This window comes from Strigops habroptila, chromosome 6, assembly GCF_004027225.2.
Source record: "Strigops habroptila isolate Jane chromosome 6, bStrHab1.2.pri, whole genome shotgun sequence".
NCBI classification, from domain to species: Eukaryota; Metazoa; Chordata; class Aves; order Psittaciformes; family Psittacidae; genus Strigops; species Strigops habroptila.
Window position 1 is genome coordinate 72,015,560 of NC_044282.2, and position 23,068 is coordinate 72,038,627.

The following is a 23,068-nucleotide window of genomic DNA, read 5'->3' on the forward strand; positions in this document are numbered from 1 at the left end:
TTTGTGAAGCCCTTTTCCATCCACTTATCAGAAGCCATTGCAGTGAAGAAAGGATCTCATTTCCCACCAAGTATACCCACATAGCGGGAATTTTTATGTTTGTGATAGCTGGGATTTTAGAAACATGTGATACAGACAGTTCAGAGTTGCAGTCCTACAGTTCATTCATGTTACATATGTACCAAGTCTTGTGTCTGTGCTGATACCCATAATTTTGTACACTTTTTGTGGATGATGCTTTAATATTTTCTGTGTTTATTAAACTAATTATGAACCCACCATAACTATGGGAAACTGGAGAACCATAACATTTGTATCCATTGATTCATAAACTCAGTGTCCTTTGCTAGGTTTAAAACCTGTTTTAATGACTCTTAGTGCTTTGTCTTGTAACTGATACCTGTGTTGGCTGATAAATGCATAAAATCCACCAAGAGGCTAAACCTCTCATTAACCAGACTCCTGAAGGAGTGTTTCTGCATTGTTCTCTGCATGCCACCCTATGTTTGGAATATTCTACTTTACTTTTCAACTAATCTTGAAGAAGATAGGATTGAAACTGAGACTTGTGGTTAAACCTGCAGTTTTTCTCATTTATACTCTATTTTGGGGACTGTTTTGTATAGATTTAAAAAAAAAAAGTGACTTTTAATAACATTTTGTTGGTCACAAAGATCCTTCTGAATTATTGCTCAGTGTATTGACTGTTTACACTTAGAAACTTGGGTCATTCTGCATCATCGGAGATGTGTGTTGTAAGGTACATAGTGCACACTTCTGTCTCGGTGACCTTTACTATGTCCATTTTAATACAGCCGTATTAGTTAATCTACAACAAAAAAACAATTCCTGGGTAGGAACCTGAAAATTAAAGGCTTGCGACATTAGAGTACCATTTTTTCTCATCTTGTCCTTACAGAGCTAAATCTCATTGTCCTCAATTGATTTGTACTTGTTTTCTCAGGTGGGTTTCCAACAGAACAGAATTTTTGTATCAACTTTTGACTCTTGGAATTCTAGGCTTGCACTTTTTAACTTGTTTGTTTCATGCGGTGTTAACTGGACCTGGCACTTTCTTAGGCTGCTGGGCCTCCTTCAGCCCTTCTCTTAGCCTCCCTTTTCATCATTGTGTAGTTGACTGTTTCCTTTCCAGCTGCTTTGCACAGAGGGTTATTTTCATTTTCCTGCTCTTGGGATTCATGAACTGATGGCAAGTGTGACGTGATACCAGTCACATCTAACACTTGTTGTCTTAGAAAGATATTTAGTTTGAGAATGCGGAGACACTGAAAGTTAATGTTAAACAGATTGTTACAGAGGTGAGGTAACTGTTAGTTTGGAAAATGAAGCTGCAGGTCATGAGATGGGCTACAAGAACCTTAAAGCATTTATTAGTTACAGATACATTTTTGAGGCTTTTATCATCATGCTTCTGTCAAGGAGCCCTCCAAGAACACTAGCCAAAACTTTGGGAGTGTATCTGTAAGCAGTAGACGCAGTCACACTTAGTAAATGTTCCTTTTAGTTCTTATTCACTACAATAACTTGGTTTTTTTTTTCCTTTTACCACATAATTCTTTTGAGGTTCCAGTACCTTTTGTAACATCTTTTGCTCATTTGAAATCTGCATTGCTCAGTGAAACATGAGATTGCATTTGCTTCTCCTTCAGGTTGTTTGTTGTATTCTCTCTTCTGAAACCTGTTAGTAGTTTGCTGAGGTGCAGAGGATGGTAGATTGCTGTGTTATTTTTGTGGATGATGTGTTTGCCTGCCTTTATCACTTGGAAATTATTTTGTCTGACTGCATTGATAAGTTTCAAAGCAGCCACTTGGGGAGGATGGGAACAGTGATAGATATGTGAAATCATTCCCAACTCTATATAAAACCTTCATGGTTTTATTGCTAACTGACAGATGTCTTTGGAGGGCTGCTGTCTATCCAGGTTTTCCCAAGAACATCCTGGAAATTTTGTTTGGGCAGGATTTGAGGATCATATATATGTATTTGACTGATACCTCCATTTATCTGGCAGTCCCATCAAAGTTTCTGTATGTACATCTCACTGGCCTGCTCTAGTTTGGAGATGTCAGCACTTGTGTGCATATCTCAGCTGGTTTGGGAAAGCACCACAGCGTGTATGTCTTCATGATAGTGAAAGAATTAAGTATACATAGGCTTTTTGTTTTAACCCATGTCTTTGAATACTGTGTTCCCATAGCCAGGTAATAGACTGTTTTGAAGCATTTTCAGGTTACAGAACTCCGAGTACTTCCCAGGATTTCTGCAAGAGGTTCAAAAACCAGGCTTTTCTGCAGAAGCCTCACTGAAATCCCAATGTTGAAGTATAATGGGATAGAATATATATGCTTTTCACTGGTGTGGAGGAGCAGGGCCTAGTGTACTTGTGTACAATGAAGGAAGAGCGTACTTGTGAGAACAATGGCTGAAAAGCACAGCAAATGTCAGTCCATGACAAATATCTTTGTGTACCAGAGTTTGATTAGAACTATATGAACACTCTTGAGTTATAAAGTCATTGTGCATTCTGATTCTTGGTAACTGCTCGATTCTCTGCACCAAATGAAGTTTAATTCTCAATTTTTCAATTGTTCAGATTTCTTGTTCAGTGTTGAGAATTCTTTGTTCTCAGCTTCTCCTTTTTGAGTATATGACATCTTTACTTTAGACTTACATTTAAGTAAGATTAATCACTGCTTCTTTGCCTTTGCTGCCTTTATCACAGGTATGTGATACAAAGGGATTTTGTGGATGATCACAATTATTTTCCATTATCCTTCTCTGGCATAGCATAAATTACTACAAAATATGGAAGACGTGTTTTAATCTGTATTGTGAACACTTCTCACTACAAGATTGGGTGGACTTTTATGGGAAAGGTTATTTCTGAATACATGCAAGTAATCTAGTTTAATGTAATATAATTTCTTAAGGAAATTGCATGAACTTTTTGCCTTGTTGTAATTGCTACTGAGGAGTAGACTATTAAAAATAAGTCTTAGCACTTTGAGTAGAAAATGAAACCATGATTCCAGAAATTCACTGAATTATGTTTTTGTCCTAGGCGGCCTCATGGGACCTGTGAGAATGATTTCATCTGGGCATGAACTGACAACTGATTATGATGAAAAAACACTTCATGAATTGGGCTTTAAGGATATGCAGGTATTACCAGCATATAGATAGCAGTTGCTGAAAAAGAATGGTCGATATGCTGCTTTTGTCTTGTGCAGTTGAGCATCAAGACAAAGCATCCAGTACTTACCTGAAACCAGTTGTTGCATGCCATCCAGTACGTGCCTCCTGCAAGCTGAAACTGATGCTGTCAGTCCTTGCTGCTGTCAGTCTTTAATTAGCAATTTTAAAAGCCTAATTCTGGTTATGTGAGCAGATGAGAAAACTCAAGGAATAAAAGAAAAAATGCAGGATTTTCATTCATCAAGGAAAAAAAGGGATGACTGAAAACAGAATCAAATGTGCATGTTTTGTCTGAATTGTTGAACACAGATTCCATAGAAGCAGTGACTAGCTCTCTCCTTTCACAGGAGCATTTTTTCAGTGCTCATCTGTAATTCTTATCTCAATTCAGAGCTCCTATTAGAGTGGTCTCCTCATAAGTGTGAAGCCTGAGCGGATTTGTTTAAGTGTTGAATGACATCATGACTGTTTTAGGGAGGTGGGACTGTAACAAAACTTACTGGCAGACCATCACACACGTTCTTTCTATCTAAAGGAAAACGAAACTCATAGTGTACACCTTCAAGGATCTGCTAACATGCTTTTAGAAAGATTATTAGTGGCTGTTAGCAATTGTAGCAGTTAAGTCTATCTTGACTCTTGCGGTTCCACATCGGATGATCTGTTGAACTATGTCTTCAATTTTTTGTCAGTTCTTTTTGCTAAATGAATTGGGTTAATTCAAAAACAAAAGCAGGTTTTAAAGCATTTTTTTTTTTCCTATTAACATAGATCATTTTTGCACAATTGAACTATGGTGCAATCAGATGAATTCTTACGTCTGCAGAACTTGGGAGGAAGCAGGACCTTCTGCTGTAGCAGCAGCAAAAAGTACATACAACCACCCCAGGAATGCCTTAAGTGAAAGAAAAAACAAGCTTTAATTATAGCAGTTGCTCAGAATGCTGCTCAGTAAAGATTTGACCGCAAAGATATTGATGTAGTCTTTAAGCTCTTAATAGTGATCCTGTTGAAAACATTCCATGGCTGATCATATGCATTTTTAAAGTTGTCTCTCTCCTCCTTGTTGTTTCCCTCTGTTTCTAGATGGTGTTTGTATCTCTGGGTGCACCAAGGAGAGAACGTAAGGGTGAAGGTGTTCAGCTTCCAGCATCCTGCCTACCTCCTCCTCAGAAGGACAACATTCCAATGCTTTTACTCCTGCAAGAACCTCATCTTACCACCCTTTTTGATTTGTTAGAGATGCTTGCCTCTTTCAAGCCTCCTTCTGGAGAAGTGGCTATGGAAGATAGTGAGGTAATTTAATTTTATTAGAATAATTACATTTAAGTCTTATTGCATCTATTTTTCCTATCTAGCCTCCTCCTGTGTACTCTGTCCAGTCACTAGATATGTTTATTGCCTGCAGATTCACATTTCACATATGGTATAACCATTACTATGATGTTTCTGATCTTTTTAACAGCATTGTTCTGATATATTTATTTTAAATGTTCTAAATAGTAGAAGCTATAAAAAATTAGTTCTTAAAAAGAATATTGATTATTTAAATAGATGTGGTGACTAATAATGGGAATTGGCTTGAAGAAAGGTTTGTAAAGGTATTCATTGCAAAAACTCAAGCTGTATGTCTTATATGCCATCATTAGCTTGTGGGAGATTAAATAACTATTTATTTGAACCAGTAGCTTATTTTCAAGTTTTATTTACGCTCCAATATTCCAAATGTGTAGATGTCACTTAGTTTCTTGCAGGTTCAGTGAGACTTCAGTTCTTCTTCATGTTCTATTTATAGATTTGCATGAGATAGGAAACATCTTGTTCGTTAAGAATAAATACATTTTGTGACTTTGAAATCTTATTTTCACGCTGAAATTCACAATAAAAATGGTTGTTCTATGGTTTGTCAGAGTGCAAGGTGTGAGGAACTCCATCTCCATGCAGAAAACTTATCCAGACGAGTCTGGGAGCTGTTAATGCTTCTGCCAACGTGCCCTAATATGTTGCAGGCATTCCAGAATATTTCAGATGAGCAGGTGAACAAAGAATGCTTGTTTTATATGTTTATCTTTATTTTATGTGGCTGTTTTAGTGTTTAGTGGTTTAGTTGAATTTTTCCCAAATAGGAATGTTGAATTGTATATATGTTAAGTATGCGGAGACCTACGTAAACCTAATAGAAAAACCTAATAACTCATATGAAACTAAAGAGAGATGTCATTTAGCTCTCAAAATTTGTTTTCATGATTCCTTTTAAAAAACTATTGAATAAATGAAAAGAATAATCAATACTAATTGTCACAATGTTTTGGCTAGAATTGAAACAGCAGCTTTCTTCATCTGCAGCCTTGCTTTAACATTATGACTCTTGTGATAGTAATCCTTTGGTACTCTGTTCTATAAGTTCAAATCAACTACTTACCTAGTTGATTTCTTGCCCCATAGATGAAAATTTTGCCTCTTTTGAAGTTGTTGAAATTACATATTAACAGTTGTTAGATATTGTGGATCTTTATGGACATGTATCAAAATATTGGTGGGAATTACAATTTAGACCGTAACATTTGGCTTCCTCTGCTTTAAAATTGTGTGTAGCTTAGCTTATAATAACATTGGAGGTGTACTCAAATTTCATTGTGGGATGCACATTATTCAAACCATTAATCATCTGTAGAAATACGCTTGAAATTTCTTCATTTCAAATAATAAATTAAATTAAAACCCAAATACTTTGTTCATGTCAATTTAAAAATCCTCTCTTTGCATTTTTTAGATAGCTCAGCATTGCATATAATTGTGTTAATTGTTTTCTGTCTTTTTGAATCTTTTAAGGGTAATGATGGCTTTAGCTGGAAGGATCTTCTGCGAATAAAAAGTGCCCATAAACTTTTGTATGCCCTGGAAATTATTGAAGCTTTGGGAAAGCCCAACAGGAGAATAAGACGCGAATCTACGGTAATAGAGTTTCTTGCACAGAATATGTGGTTTTCATTCTGAAGCAAAGTGTAGATTGAGGAGTTGATTTTTAGTATTTTAATTCCATAACTATTTTTGCAACAAATTGTTCTTGTTTATCTTTAGGGAAGTTACAGTGATCTTTACCCAGACTCTGATGACTCGAGTGAAGATCAGATAGAAAATAGTAAAAACACGTGGAGCTGCAAGGTTTGATTTTCCTACAGTATTCTGTGATACAAAGTATAGTTTTTCCAAGAAGATATAAAATGAAAACCCATTTAAAACATTATCTATCTTAGAGTTTTTGATCTCAGATTTAGGTTTAACATTTTAATTTTTTCTGTGTTATCAAGCCTGTAAATTTCTTTTGCTTTTCATAAAATACCCAGGTGAATAGTTTATCATTTATGTATTTATAAAGCTTAGATTGGTATATGACTGAACTTCGTGATATTTCTGTGCTGGCTTTTTCTCACATTGGTTCCATACTATATTTACAGTTTGTTGCTGCTGGAGGGCTCCAACAGTTACTAGAAATTTTCAATTCTGGAATCCTCGAGCCTAAAGAACAAGAATCGTGGACTGTGGTAGGTGTTCATTCCAGAATGACAGAGCTGTCATTTGTTAAGGCTTTCGTTTCCTTCTGCCTTTGTTATAGTTACTTTTCTGTAATAAGTGAAATAAATGAATTCTGTAATTGAAACCACCAGAGTCTATGCAATAGCATCTTTTTCTTGAATATTTTCTATTCCCAAAAGAATTTCTTTTCTTTAAAAAAAATCTTCATACTTCTGCTTTTTTATATTTTAAAACCACCCTTTGTATTTCTGTGTAGTTTTGGTTTAATTTTTTGCCCAGTCTTAAAAAATCTAGTTTGTAGAACATAAAATTGTAGATCATGGGAACAACTTAGAGCAAAAACTGTGTTCCATCTTTACAGCTGATTGCAGCTGCATTGATAATACTATTGCATCTCCCACTTCTTTAACAAAGTCATAATCTGCCAAACAAGGAGAGGATGCTTTATTTTGCCTTTTTCCTGCTTGTTTCAGGGAAGGTTATTATTTGGAAACTTTTAGCATAGTCTGTTTTAAAAGCAGTAATCTCTTAATTATCTTTCTCTCTGAAGAGGCCAAAGAAATACCATTTCCCCTTGTTGGCACTGTGACAAAAGTGGTAGCATTGTGGCTGTGGTGTCAATAAAGACACTTTTCAATGATGAACATTATTAGTCATTCTTATATAATACCTTTTTCATCATTATTCTGTTAATTAGCTTGAGCTAAATTCATACCATAATAAAAACTTTTTTATATTAGAGATGGAGTTAATTTTTCTCTTTTATTTTCAATTCTATGGCATCTGATTAAAAAAATTATATATCTCAAGCTCTTAGTCATAGATACATAAAAAAGTGTCTGCACAAGCATACACATGTATGTATAAAACTGGTGACAGTTACTGAAGTGCTAAAAAGAAGGCAGGTATAGTCTTTATCAAAAATTTGATAGTTTCTAACTAATTTTGATGTATTTGTTCTAAAATTAATTATTTCAATGCTATAACAAATGCTGTGACATGGTGCTCTCTTGTATTATCCCTGGCAGTGTTCACGGCCAGGTTGGACGGGGCTTGGAGCAACCTGGTTTAGTGGACTGTGTTCCTGCCCATGGCAGGGGGTTGGAACCAGAGGAGCTTGAAAGTCCCTTTTCAACCCAAACCATTCTATGATTATTGTCAGTTTCACTCTCATAACACACCTTCTTCTGGTGGAGCTGAGCAGGTGCTTGTTTGGTCGTAGCCACACAGCTGAGCACTGTGAAAATTGATCTCAAGAGTTACTGAATGAATGAGTGGTTTTCATCTGACAAGAGATGTTACAATACAAAATGGTAGTTCTGTCTCTGCATGGTTAAATAACACTCAGCTTGAAAGCACTTCTGTGTCCCATACTTTAAACCCTGTGCTATCATTGAATACAATGCAGGAAAGGCTCTTAGCTATTGAGCTTACCTCCTCTGTGTGATATCATGCACTGCATAATAGAATGTCTTGAATGCACCTTTTAATAGGAGTAGGTCATGAAAATGTTTTCATTCTAACAAAGCTTTTTTTAAATACCCTTCCACTTTGGTGTCTATTCTCATGAGGTTTTGCCACTTAGTTCTAGCTGTTTATACCTCACTTAAGCTTTTCATTTCAAACCCATAGTAGGCACAGGATTATTTGTAAAATAAATCCCTGAAAAGAATAACATTTCATTTTCTTCTTATCCACAGTGGCAGCTAGACTGTCTTGCTTGCTTGCTGAAGCTGATATGCCAGTTTGCAGTTGATCCTTCAGATCTGGATTTAGCTTACCACGATGTCTTTGCCTGGTCTGGTGTAGCAGAGAGTCACAGGAAGAGAACATGGCCAGGCAAATCAAGGAAGACTGCAAGTGACCATGCAAAGGGCCTTCACATACCTCGTTTAACAGAGGTAAGAGATAAACGGTGTCCCAAATTTGTGAACTTCAGAAAAATGACTGCTTTGTTGTGTGAAGCCTTTATTTCGGTAGTAAAATAATGTAGTGGAAAAGTTACTAATATTAATCTAGATCCTACACGTTTTTCTCCTCTAAAAAGTATTTTAATTGCTTTAAACCTGGCAGTTTTAAAAGCTGCAACCAAAAGGGGTTTTGTTGACTGGTGATCACATGAATTAGTAATTCAGAATTGCAGTGCTTTATCCCTATTTGTTAGATTTTGTTTTCTAAATTAATTACTCCTTTTTTTTTTTATGGTAACCTGTTATATGGGCTGTCCCCATGCTCACTGCATCCATTTTCAATTCCTTTAGTAAACCCTAAAATAACTTACTCTACTACAGATCTCTGATTGAGAGAGAGATCTCAATCAGAGAGTATGGTAGAATTACCTAAACTGTGAACTTTCCTACCACATCCCTGCATGCTAATTTCCTAATGTTGACGAAGCAAATGTAGTATTTTGGCATCAGAAATACATTCACTGCAAACCCATTGCTCCTTGGGCACAGGACCAGCTGTGGTGCCAGAAAGGATAGATCTGAACTGTGAACAGGAGGAGAGCGTTGTGTTCATCATTGTTATACATGGAAAGACCTTAACTGTTCTATAAGTATTAAGATCTGGTTTTGAGAAAACAGATCCCTAAATTGCCAAAGCTACGATGATACAGGGAAATTATTAAATATATTAAATTTTTTAACATTGGCTGTAAGTGCTGCTACTGGTTTTCAATTTTTAATTGTCAATTGATGAATATTTTTGAGTGCAGTGGATTTGCTATTGAAATACTTTAAAAGACCTTCTTTTTGGAATTGAAAATGCTGTGTAGCCTGTCAGGTTCTGTAAAGATGAAGAATTTAAGTGAATGTATAGTCAATAAAATGTGTTGATCACAGAGACAGGTGGAATTTATATATCCAACCTCATCCTCAATCCTGTCTCCTCAAGCCTAAGATTTTTAGAAGTGAATAGTCTTTTCTTTTTAAAAAAATGCTGTGGTTTTGCTTAAAGGAATGAAGAAATGATTGATTTTTCTATTAAATTAAATTGTCTTTCTTAGAGAACTAGAATTACATTTTAGCATATTGACTTAGTCAATGAAACACAGGGTTTTAGATCTGCTTTTATAAGAACAATATGTGTCGTAACTATGGAGATGCTATGATTTGTCTTCTGCTCTTCCTCCCTCTGCACAGGTGGGTTTGTTTTAGATTCACACAGTGTGTATAATTTAAAAACAGATCAAAAAGCTTGTTGTTATATTAACTGTTGTTTTTTTTTTTTTTCTTCTTTTGACTTCAATTTTTAAAGGTGTTTCTTGTACTTGTCCAGGGAACCAGTTTGATTCAGCGACTTATGTCAGTTGCTTATACATATGACAACTTGGCACCTAGGTACAATATCTTCTTTTTTTTGTAATCAAGCTAATCAAGTGTGCACATTTTCATCCCTGCTTTAAATACAGTATAAATAGCTCTTTCAGTTGTAGTCCCCATTAACACCCATATCAGAAATGTAGGTCTGTAGGCATTAGACTTGCTTTTCTTGGTCACCTTGTCTGGTATTTATCATACCCTTATAGGAGTGAGAGCGAGGAGAGTGGTGAGAACTCTCAATGCTCAGTGTATAAGACATAGAGCACCAGCCTATATGTGTTATGCTCTCCTAAATTCCCATGCAAAACTGTTCCTTTGTTCTCTCTGTAGTAATTAGCATTCTCAATTTCAAAGTAATGTAAAGGAGAAATGGAAATAAAGTAACTTTTAAGTTGCTTCTTCGTCTGCTGGTTTTGACTGATTTTTCCCATCCTAATAACATTAGCTAATTACTGCTGAAATTACCCTGATGGCTTTAGTGAGTGTTCATGTACTGAAGGCACAATTTTACCTTCAGAAACAGGCTATTAGAAATATTTGTCCTTTTTGCCTTTTGTCCTGAGAAAAGCAATTCTCTGTAAAACTGCATCGAGAGTCAGCCTGATGGTAGGGAGGTCAGGGGTTTTTGCTACATTTGATGTTGTAGAATTACTTGATTCCAAGTAACAGACAGTGTGTTTTACCATATTTTTAAGACTATTAAGGACATTCAGAGCATTTCCAGTCAAGCCTGCAAATGTGCCTAACTTTAAGCTCTAGTTATGTTGCAGGAGTAATTTTGGATATATACAGTAAATAGTTTTGGTTGCATAAACTTCTACTGCAATTTCTAAAAATGCAAGTAGATAGAAACATGTAAAGTTTGTCTGAAGCTTGCAAATGTTTGTTCCAAGTGCAGTTCTTTATGAAGAATAATAGGTTTCTTCTGTATTAGGTCAGTTCTTGGGTCTGTTTCACATCTCTTTTTTAGATAAAGGGGTTGTGGGTGTTTTTTCTTTACTTTCTTGTAGTCAGTAAAGCTTTAAGGGGGTGACTTGAAGGTTTTCATAGTTCTATATTGTTGCTTATTTTGAATATTTCAAGAAATTAATCCTTTTAAGATGAACATTTTAGTTTTCTTAGCGAGTACTTAAGAGTAACTGTGTTGTTACTTGTGTGTACTTGTATTTCTAAGTTATACTCTGTTATGGTCTGTGACAAAGTTCAAACGGCTCTATCCTCTTTCTGTTTAGGGTGCTGAAAGCTCAGTCTGATCACAGATCAAGACATGAAGGTTAGTACTGCAAAACAGCTATATGTTATGAACTAACAGTAGTGAAAACATATTGAAGACAGCTATAAAACTGTGTTCCTTGGTAGTGTGGGGGCTGTTACATGCCAAGTGGAAATACACAGAGGTCCCAGAAGACTTGCCTGGCTTTCCTTCTCTGGAAACTGTTTTATATGAATTGCAGTTTTGTACTGTTGTAGCCTTCATCTTCAGAAGAGCTGGTAGTGGTAGGAAAACCAGTTGTCAACTTATCTTTCAAAGAGCAGCATATATAACATAATAGAGTCACCAATAGTCACCTTTATTCTGGTTTACAAAAATGATGCTGGGCCTAGAATTCCTTGGAGCTCCCCCGTCTATTCCTTTTTTGGAGGTTTCTTGCAAAAGGTCTAGATGACCTGTGTCAGATTAAGTCTGTGTCAAAGTAATTGTCAAAAATACATCATAGGTGTATATAAATAAAGGTATGTCCTGTTAGGCTTATGTATTGTCTTCTTTTTTTCCACTGTGTTCTGTCCTGTGGATGCTAATGTCCATGAACTCAAATTCTCAGTAAATGCTATGTCTAAAGTCTTACTTTTAGCCCTTAAGAAGAAAGGAGCAGATATACAAGTTAGTCCAGGGAAATATTCATGTTAAGACATGATGCATCCCATTAGCAAACTACCAGCTCACTGCTTAAGAAGTAAGAAAGGCAAGAAAATTTTGTGCCCAAGATTGGTAATAGTTAATCTAATTTAATTGCCATCGATAGTACGATAGTCAGTATTTAGTGAGCATATTGGTAAAATTCTGAGTTTAGGTTGTATCTGATGTGCCAGTAAGGATTTAGTCTTGTACATTTGTATGACTAAAATGTGTCATATGTGCTAGAACTATGCAACTCTTCACCCTGAAAAGCCTGTTCTGTTAGTGACAGTGTGATTTACTCTGTTTTCTTTCAGTCACTCATTACTCAATGTGGCTCTTGGTGAGTTGGGCTCACTGCTGTTCCCTGGTGAAATCCAGTCTGGCAGACAGCGATCATTTGCAAGACTGGCTGAAGAAACTTACTCTTCTTATTCCAGAGGTATGTTAAGCGAGAGGTTATTGCATTACTAATTAGTGCATAATATGGAACAAGCTTTACTTCGGTTTCAAGCTGCCATTAAATTCAAAACATGTTGTTTCCTGAGAAAAGTAGGCAGGATCTGACTCAGTGACTTGCAATCCTGTATAAGTAATCTGTTGCAGTTAAAATACCATGTAAGAAGGCACATTTGTGGTTGATTGCAAACCAGTGTATAAACTCTTGTCTTTGTTCTTGGCTTCTGTGTGAAGGTAATTTTTTCATGGTAATTTGTTGAAATTTGTGGGTGATGCCATCTAATGTGGATTAGTCTACATATGCTTCCCCAATTATATGTTCCTTTTTCACTTTTACTTTTTATCACAAAAGGAGATGAATGAGAGTTAATATAAAATTTGGTTTGTTACCAAATCTTTGCTTGGCTTGAAGTAATTCTTTCTGATGTAAGAAAAACTTGAATTGCATGAAGATCTGCACAGCATAAAATGTTTGTATTTACTAGTGATTGCTTAAAGGTGCAATATGGACATGATGTGGCAATTATTATCTGTTGCGTTATTACTCAAGCACAGAAAAAGCTTACATGCTCTCTCTGTTTAAAAACTCTGGAAGGCAAAGAGTGCAAACTTCCAAAGCTGGGTTAGAGAGAGTTTATGGATACTTTTCTTAGAAAAGGAATAACAGAAAGAAGAGAATAATTCTTCTAGGGAAATTAAACCAAGTAACCATGTAGTTAGGAATGAGTAAGTGCTGGGTTCAAGCATCACATAGATTTCCTCAGTTTGCACAGATGTGCAATACTTTCTATTCTAGTAACTACTTAGTTTTCTATTTAGTAACTGGCTGTTATCTTTAATGTAGAAAACACATAACTCGAGAGACAAGGGGCACAGGCAGATCAGCTTTTTTGTTAGGAACAGTATCTTTTGTATGTTCATGCAAGTAATTTAAATGTATGTTATTTGTAATATGTGTTTTTAGGAAGACATATTCTACCCTGCATAACATGATAGATTTTGAGAGGAGCTTACTACGTACATGTGAAAGAAACATCAAGAAGAAAACAATCTTCTGATTTATGTTTGTAATCATTTAATTCTTTTGTTTTTCATGAAGACTGCTGTTCGCCACGAGTCTTGCAATGGTTTGTACAAGTTATCTCTCTCTGGTCTGGATGGAGGAGACTCAATTAATCGATCCTTTTTGCTGCTGGCTGCATCAACGTTATTAAAGTTTCTCCCTGATGCTCAAGCTCTGAAACCAATCCGGGTGAGGATTTAAGAAATAACAGGATTTTGTCAAAGATATATTTAAACTTCCTTTTGTTAATACAAAAAGAAAAATGATAGCATTATCATGTCAGACAAATTATCTGACTACGTCTGACATAGTGTTTCTGATACACTGAGATATGAAGTCTTTTGTTCCTTTGTCTGATGTGCTTCAGACCAAAAGCAATTTCTTTTCACAGATAGAGGATTATGAAGAAGAAGCAGTGCTGCGACCAGGTTGTAAGGAATATTTTTGGCTGCTGTGCAAACTGATTGATAACATACACGTCAAAGATGCAAGTCAGGTAGGGTTTGCTTTGTATTCACATGAATGTTTGCTTTTTTAAATGTGAGTATTCAAAGCACTTTTTACTGCAGTATGAGACATTTTTACTGAAGATATGGTGAACTGCTGTGAACAGCTCTTGGATCTTCTCCATCTCCCAGCTTTCCCTACTCTCTGATGTGTATTTAGTAGTTCTTGGCCAAAGGAAGCTTCAGTTACTGAACCTGTAGAGTCAAGAAGGGGGAATGGGTGTAATACACAAAGAGGATGAACTTATGTGAAGGTGACAGACATTGGGAATACTGTAAATATCTTGACATTCACTGTTGATAATTTCAATGTGGTCTAAGGAGAAGGTAATCAAGTATTTGACTAAAGCTGAAAGAGGAACAAATGTCAATTAACAGCCACTTAACACAGGTTAGAAAACTTATTGACAACTCTTGTAACATTTCAAGAGGGTTAAATTACCTTTTGGGCAAACTCTGCAACTGCTTGTGCTGGCTCATGGCCCTACATAGATCTTTCTAGTTCATTCTCAGACTTGTGGCAGGAGTGTGGAAGGGAAGGAAGATAAAACCTTAATCCTAGTTTCTCCAGAACGGAAGAGTCTTGTCCTCTCCTGACTCTGAATATTCTCAATAGAGGCAAAGATTTTGCTCCCTTGTTCCCCCCACCCCTCTTCCTCTGCTCAGTTTCCTTCCATTTCTGTTTTATTACTTGAATCTCTTAGCTACAGGCTACAGTTCTGCCTGCTGCTGCTGCATGTTGCTCAGCAAGAAATGCTAATGGGACTTGTAAACCTTCTGACGACAAACTGTTGTGTTCTTGTGAGAAATAACAATGAAACATTTCTCTTTAAAATAGTGCTATTCCACTTCTTTGGGTATGGTATTACATTTGTGGGATCTGGAATTGAAAGAATAAATATTACTTAATTTGAACTGTATTGCATTGATTTTAAAACAGTTTCATCTCTGTATAAAAATGCATTAAAATATTGTTGCAAGCGTGCTTGAAAGATGAGTTTTAATTGTCCCTGTGTGCAATAACAAAATTTCATCTGAAAGCATAACCATAGTTTCAGACTAGTCTTATAAGTTGTAATTCATGGAGTTCATCATTATTTTCCATTTATATTCTATTTTCTTTATTTTTAATCAGACAACACTGCTTGATTTAGATGCACTAGCAAGACATCTCGCTGACTGCATTCGAAGGTAAGGTTTGCTAACAGTAATTTCTCTTGAAAGCTGCATTATATTTATTGTTAGTGGGATAGAGTTTTAACATTTCTTTGTATATATGTGTATATATAGCAGAGAAATCCTTGATCATCAAGATGGCAACATAGAAGATGATGGACTTACAGGACTACTTCGCCTTGCAACAAGTGTTATTAAGCACAAACCACCATTTAAATTTTCTCGTGAAGGCCAGGTAAGAAAAGACCACAAAGAGATCCAAATAGTGTCATCTCTTGGTACTGCACTTTCTTCATTTCACCTATTTTCCACCATTTTGATTGCAGGGCTCAGTTTATCATATTTCTAGCCTTAGGATGATGGATAAAAACACATATGGAATCATAGAATGGTTTGGGTTAGAAAGGACCTTAAGATCATTCAGTTCCAACCCCCTGCCATGGGCAGGGACACCTCACACTAGACCACGTCACCCAAGGCTCTGTCCAGCCTGGCCTTGAACACTGCCAGGGATGGAGCATTTACCACTTCTTTGGGCAGCCTGTTCCAGTGCCTCACCACCCTCACAGTAAAGAACTTGTTCCTTGTCTCTAACCATATTAAAAAGTAGCGCATACAGTCCCTTTCCTTTATAACCATATTAAATTTCAAGGTAGAGTTCTTGCATCCTTGAAATGTTGCTTGTTTTCACTTATTGCCTTTAAATGTTTTTAGTATTGATCAGCATCAACTGATTTAAGTCATTAACAACAGCTGCTTTTTGACCAGATCCTGGGTCAGTTGTGATCTAAAAGTAGCTTTTAAGCTCTATATCTCTATACAGCTGCTACAAGACTATTGCATTCCACCTGTGCTTGTAAGATGGGAAAGTGGCCAAGCAGGGGAAGTTGCTGAAAAATTTCTACTTTGTGTTTCAAGGCCATATTTGTCCATTAAATAAAAACCAAATAAAAACTTTGTGGTGGTGTTTTCACCTGGTGTAAAACCTGATTTAAACTGATGGGTTTTTCTGTAGACTGCTCGGAGCTTATGATTCAACCTTTAGTGAGGTTTCACCAGGAAAAGAGTCCCCTATATCCAATTAGGTTGTATCTATCCTGTCTGTCTACTTTGTCTGTTATCATAAAACTGGCCCTGAAGGTAGTTTTACTGACCAAAAGTTTTAACAGTGTCCACATTGTGCACTACCTAACAGAAAGTTACATTGCTAACAGCATTTTAACAGACTAATACTATGTAATTCTCCTGGAATAAGTGTCTTTTCAGTATGGAGAGCTTGTAGATTAAATTAGAGCAAGAATTCAATTCACAGAGTGCAGCGTGGAGGCTGATGTAGAAATTCAAATAGTAGAGGTACATAAAGATCAGATTTATGTAGCTTGGATATGTGGAAAGTATAAGAAGAAAACAAAAGGGAAGCTTAAGTAAGGGGGATTGATATTATACAGAATGTAAAATATATTGCATGTATGTAGTATATCACAGGGAGACCAGGAATGTGACTGGAAAAATGAATGAATGTGAACAGAGTGGTATCCACAACAAACTGCTCACAAAGAACTTAGCTTTGCTGGGACAGGAGGACTTAGTTCGTTCTCTGAGACCAAGTCATGATCTAGTATTAATTTAATTCTATGTACAATTAAGAACACTTATTAACTGCGCATTATCAAGTGCATTAGTGAAGAGCTTTGTATTGTGTTCAGCGTAATAGAACAAGGTTGTGAAACCACACACTTCTCTCTGAGCAAAGGCTGGTGGAAAAATAGCCAGGGAAATACACTAGCAAATACTGAAGATAAGTTAGGCTTGCCCACAGGATTCTGATGCTCTGCTGGGCCTTTTCTTCCCTGCTAATTCCTTCTCTGAGCAAAATGATCTCTAGCATTGTCTTCCCTGCTCCAACATGTCAGAATTCAGTGAGTACAAACGCAAGATTGGAAGTATTAATCAGAAAAAGATAGACCCAGGTCTCTGAAGTTACTGCTTTTCTGGTCTGGGACACCTTAAGGTGGCTGGTGTGTTAACAAACCTTATTTGAAGAAGGCTGCAGCTAAGAGCACAGTCTGAGTAGATTAGACTGTGGCTTAGTAGATACAGCTGGTCTGCTGATGAGCTGTAATCATCTGAACCTGAAATGTATGGTTAGGAGTGAAAAGGAATCAGACTCTGCTCCACAAGCATTCCTCATGCAGACTAGCTACCGAGAAACCAGGTATATATTTACTTCTAATTCTACATGTTTTCTTTCTCCAGAGTGTGGAGAAATCTGAAAGAACTTTAACTATATTGGCAGGGAGAAGACCATTCCATGTTATTCAGTTATAACCATAAGACCCTGGTTGTAAGATTTTCTATGATTCTGTGATTCTATAATTTTATACTAAACCTGTAGGAATTTCCCTGCACACTGGAACAAGGCTTTTTATGGTGTTTTTGCTGTGTACTCTGCAGAAGGCCATTTGTTGAAATATTTAGAATTTAGATTGTACAGCAGAGCCTTCCTTTTAATATTTAAAGGCTTCATAATTGAATATACCTGAGCAGGGAAATACAGGAAGAAGTTTATTAATTACAGTGTAGGAATTGTAGAATGAGGTGTAATAACTGGATTGGCAACTTGTGCTCTGCAAATGGGGAAGAATTTGTCCCTAAAAAAATCAAGATCAACATCTTTGGGGGGGAAAGACGCAACGAAAATTCTGCAGAGGTAGAGGATATATTGTCTGATTATATGGACAACTAAAGTGATACACTGTTAATATGATTTAATGATTGAATACAGTTTGTTAAGGTTGCAGACATTTTACAGAAGCAGCAGAGTGCAGGTGATGGATCATATCAGCAGCCCTAGACATAAAGTGTGCACGTGAATTGCTGGTTGCTTATGGGTGTTCGTCGAAAGGCTGCTTTATAAATTCTGCTCAGTTTCTTCTTCCATGGTCTGTCATTGTACCACTGAAATTACTAATAAACGTTCACTTCATATCTGAAAGTTGGCCTTTTCACCATTCTGCACTTCTTTGAAGGTGCTGTGGTTGTGGAAGGAGGTACTGAAGTTCAGACAGATCGATCTTGTTGTTTTAGTGTAGTAATTTAACTTAGTGTATTAATCTGGGACAGTAAAGATAAATAAGTGTATAATAAGCATTTATCATCCAAAGGCAGCCTGGCTGGGCACAGCTATCATGCCTTTTATGTTTCAGTTAATATTCCAAACATGAAACATTACAAAGATACACTTGCAGTACACATGGTACATAATTTAGTATGTGTTCTAAGGTTAATTAGCAATTCATAAAACTCAAATCGAGTTATTAAGGTTATGTGCTGTCTTTCACTAGGAGAAACTGGTCTTAAAGTTACTAAAAACGTGTGTGGTTTGTGAAATCAATCATGAATCAAGCATAACTGGTCATTCTTTTTCACTGGACATGTTTCTCTTTAGGCTACAGTATGGTTACAGTGCACTTTATGTAGTATAAAGAAAGTTATTGAATTTTCTAATTCAGAGCTTGTATACAAGTGAGAAAGTTGTGTAAATCATAGAGGTCGAGAAAGTCTATAGAAGATTCTAGAAGATTGTTAATACATGACTGTTATCTTTTAAGAATGTGTTCAAACTGCTAAATGTGCCAATTGAACTGTTTTACAGGAGTTTCTGAGAGACATCTTCAATCTTCTGTTCTTGCTGCCAAGTTTGAAAGACAGGCAACAGCCAAAATGCAAGTCACATTCTTCAAGGGCTGCTGCTTATGACTTGTTGGTAGAAATGGTAAAGGGGTCCGTGGAAAACTACAGGCTGCTCCACAACTGGGTTATGGCACAGCACATGCAGTGTAAGAACCTTCATTCGTATACAGATTTTGAGTATCCAGTTTTCCACAGTGAACATTCTCTGTTCCTTTTGGTTTTGTTTTGGATTTTTGGATTTATGAAGTTCAGTAGAGAAAATATTAGTGTACTTGTAATATGGACTTCCATTAAACTGAATAGTCCCACTTTCCAAAAGTAGCAATGAAGCAAGACACTGTTGCCACTAACACTGTTCTTAAAATTCCACTTTGTAGCTCTGCTGCTCATCCACCATCACTTACAGCAGTGTCACAGAGCAGATGTTGGCATCTCTTGCTCACTTAGCAAATGAGTGGCTTTAACCCCATCTAGGATTTTCAGATCATCTGTTGTTAACTATGGGTTATTTGAAGAATGGTGTCCTGTTAAATGACACCGACACACAAATAACTTACCTCACAGATAATTGTGAGAGTGGATTTTCCATGTTTCATCAGCTTGTGCTGGATTTTAATTTCTATTTTCCCTTTCTAACATGAAGAAATGTGGTAAGTTTGTGCATAAACCAAAGTCTATAAACCACACTGAAGTGTGTTGGTTATTAACAGCACTATCGTGTTTCCAGAGTCTCTGATTAATCTCTGCAGTTGACTTCAGTCTGTACCCACATGTCTGCATACAGTGCTAATACAATTTTGTTCTGCCTCTTGGCTTTCATGCTTCCTGTGTTTTGGAAACACAATCCCTATGTATAATATGTAAATTACCAGAATTTGAAGTTACTTAATATTTTATCTTTGATTTGCAAATTCTCATTATGCATTTTTAACTTGATAGATTTCCTTTCACATGCCTGGTTTAAATTCCTGTCACCTGAGGATCTGTAATGTATTATAATCTATGGAACCGATTTAGCACCTCACAATTCAGGAAGCAAAGGAGAAATCTGATCGTATTAATGTTTTGTGTTCTGTACTCTAAAGTCTCCTGTGCTCAGGGAAAATAGTATGAAGAATATATTTTATGGAAATATTGGATATTTCTGTTTGCTGTGAGTACACCTTCTGCTGCTGAGGTTGTCTGTATCTCTCTGGGTGCAATCATTCATTTTTCACAGTTAATATCTTTCTCACTCCAAACCCCAGTAATTCCTACGTGCTGAAGTTTTCTGTCACATCTACCACACTTGTTACTTTCTTCCAAATACTCTTCTCTAGATTTTTTTGTTCCTTCCTGAGTTCTCTAGAGCCATCTGGTCTGTGCTCCTGCTCCATATTCAGTGTATCTCAGTTTCATGAATGCTAATTTTATTACAACTGGCAGAGTGCCATTGTCTCTTCCTGATGTGCGACTGACACAGGACTTCTGATACCTCATTTGTTTAAAGTCTTATTATTCCACTGATGTGATCCAAAGATGCTTAAAACTGGATTTTTCCACTTACCTCTGTAATCTTATTAGTCTTTAAAAATCTTTGTCGTAGGTCTGTCTCTCTGTTCTTCTTAGGAGAACTATTAAGGAAAATATTACCCGTTCCCATCCTGAGTTTGGTTTTAACATTTTCATTTTGTGGTTCATTGTAGAAGTTTTTGATCTTGCCACTCATACAGTTGTTGTCCTCTGTTCTCACCAGTTGCTGTCTCTGCTATTCTACCATGTTTTCTTCCTTACTGATTGGAGTCAGGATGCTCTTATGAGATGGCTTTAATTTAATGCAGCAAAATAAAGTAAATATTTTCAAAAGGAAAACATCTTATTAAAGGATCTCTAGTCTGTTTTCCTTGGGACAGAAAAAGATAATAAAAAAAAATAGAGCTCTAATTAAAAATACTGTTACTAAGACTCTATTCTGGCATTCATATTAAAATGTATGGCTGTACACTGTTGTTCAGACTTACAGTAGTATGAATAATGTAAAGTAGTTGTAGTAAAGTTTCGATTTTGGCAGTATTTTTCTTCTTGTTTCCACTAATGGAGCTCCCTTCATTGATGGGTGGAAGAAGAGAATGACCTGGGTGCTTTTTTCTACTTCACAGAACCTGGTTTTCACTGAAGACCTTCGTGCATTTTCAGCATGTGATACTGTAGGAGATGAACTGCTAAGTAACTGAGTCAGTGGTCTTTTTTCCTCCTCTTCTCAACAGGGCTAACAATTAATGCAGACTCTGATCTTCCTAAAGAGGGGATTTAGATACCCTCTGTTGTTGCTCATAAAATTGCAGCGTTTTGGAGTTTCGCTTGCTTCAAAGACCGAGACTAATAAAAGCATTCAGTTCAAAGGAGGGAAACAAGACCAGCTGCTTTGCTTCCTGGAAGTTTAAGATAGTGTCTGGTGTTACGTTTGGAGCAGAAGCATGATGAGAAGGTGGAGCAGGGAGACATACACAGTCATTCAAAGAGGAAGAAATTAAGTTTCTTTTGCTTAAAACAGAATGTGAATATTATAAGTTTGGTTACAGGTTTCTCTATCTTTTCCTGAGAAGCGGCTGATTTCTGTTGCGACAGTGAGGAATAAAGAAGATAGGCTCAAATTTACCTTTCTGGTTAAGATCCATGTGGAAGAAGGAAAGTTTTCATTATGAAAATGAAGACAAATCACTTAAAAATCCCAGGGTGGAGAAAACAGAATCTTCCTGATACATTCCTTGTCAAATTTCTGAAAGCTCTTTGTCAGACTGAAGTAGGAAGATGCTCCCGACTGTTCTCATGGAGTATAAAGTAGTAATTTGGGGTTTTTTTGTAATTACAACTTGATGAACTATAAGCAGCATGATAGTCGCTGAGTCCTTACATCAGAACGGGTGAATTAAGATGTCGCAATTTAAGGGTTTCAGTTAAAGGAGGGAATTTTGTGGTGTTCTACCATGCTAATTACTATTTTAGGAGGGTAAATGTGGAGGAGAGCTTTGTTTCAACTGGTCGATCAGCCCAATGTAACCAGGTAACATGAGGTCACCCGACTGAGATTTGTTGAAATAAAAGAATTAAAACTTTTTCCTTCTCTTCTTGAAGCTGCAGGGCTAATAGTTGTTTTGATGCCAATGCCAAAATGAAGATTACAACACTTATTTGTTGTGCAACAGAACATCTTGTGGCTCTGGTTTCTGAAGATGTGAGGATCTGTTCAGAGGATGCCAAATAGTTTCCTGAATTTATAGCTGGTAGTGTGAATTGAGAAGAATCCTTAATGAGCCTTTAATCTGTGACAAAATAATTAAGGATTTAAAATTCAAATCTTGAACCCATGTGGCTTTTGTGGATTGCAAAAGGAATCCAGGCTACTTTTTTTGCCTTTTTCTCTGTGTATCTGAACATATACTTCAATAGAAGAGCTGAATTGCTTGTAGGGACACTGCCTTTTTGGAGAATGGTATCTTTGGGTAGGAATAGCAAAGCTAGATGTAAGTTTTTGTGTCAAACTTCTTGCATACCAAGGAAAAGCTGCAGAATTTCTTTGGATACTGGATTAGTTCCTCTCTAATTCAGTGCTTGTGTCATCTAGTTGCCTCTGCAGCTCAAAAGAATAATTGCCCATTCCATTCTCCTGCGTGGGATGCTAGAAAGAGAAGCTTGTCAGTGTCTAGAAGCACTACTAATCACTTACAAATGGTTTGTCTAGTCTGGTTACCATCTTCTTGACTGGCAGATGAGGAGAACTTTCCCATTCTTCCAATTTCTTGGCAGCCATATCAGAACAAGGCTTATTAAGAAGACTCTGTCTAGTGCCACACTGTAAGAAACAGATTGCTACATCTGGTATGAAATACAGAGGAATAGAAAACTTACAGGGAAAGAAAATGTAGTTTCAACCTAATTCTCTAGGCAATTCCCTTCTTGCTCACCCTTGTTTTTCTCGTAGATTACACATTTCTTTGGTGTATATATGGCTTTGAAGTGCAGTAAAAAACATTCCTTCTCTTCCTATAAAAACTGTTCCCAAGTTTATTCAAGCTTGTGTGTAGCCAACCATTTTATTTCACTGTAGTTTTGTGTCTTACCTCTGATAAGCCTCTATCCATCTTCTGTACTGCTCAAAAAGACCTTTGCTAGTCTGGCATCCTTTATAGTATATGTCATTCTGAAACCAGCTTC

General features: G+C 36.5%; 1 protein-coding gene across 1 annotated transcript in view; it reads left to right on the top strand.

Moving 5' to 3' along the window:
- Positions 1 to 23,068, top strand: part of USP34 (ubiquitin specific peptidase 34) — a 133,059-nt gene that overhangs the window by 63,276 nt on the left and 46,715 nt on the right. The window contains 15 exon segments of the mRNA XM_030490276.1: positions 3,084 to 3,184; positions 4,304 to 4,513; positions 5,128 to 5,253; positions 6,050 to 6,172; positions 6,299 to 6,382; positions 6,676 to 6,762; positions 8,455 to 8,655; positions 10,016 to 10,098; positions 11,313 to 11,353; positions 12,295 to 12,419; positions 13,536 to 13,688; positions 13,891 to 13,995; positions 15,141 to 15,196; positions 15,296 to 15,416; positions 18,837 to 19,020. Coding sequence (XP_030346136.1) covers positions 3,084 to 3,184; positions 4,304 to 4,513; positions 5,128 to 5,253; positions 6,050 to 6,172; positions 6,299 to 6,382; positions 6,676 to 6,762; positions 8,455 to 8,655; positions 10,016 to 10,098; positions 11,313 to 11,353; positions 12,295 to 12,419; positions 13,536 to 13,688; positions 13,891 to 13,995; positions 15,141 to 15,196; positions 15,296 to 15,416; positions 18,837 to 19,020 — 1,800 coding nt within the window.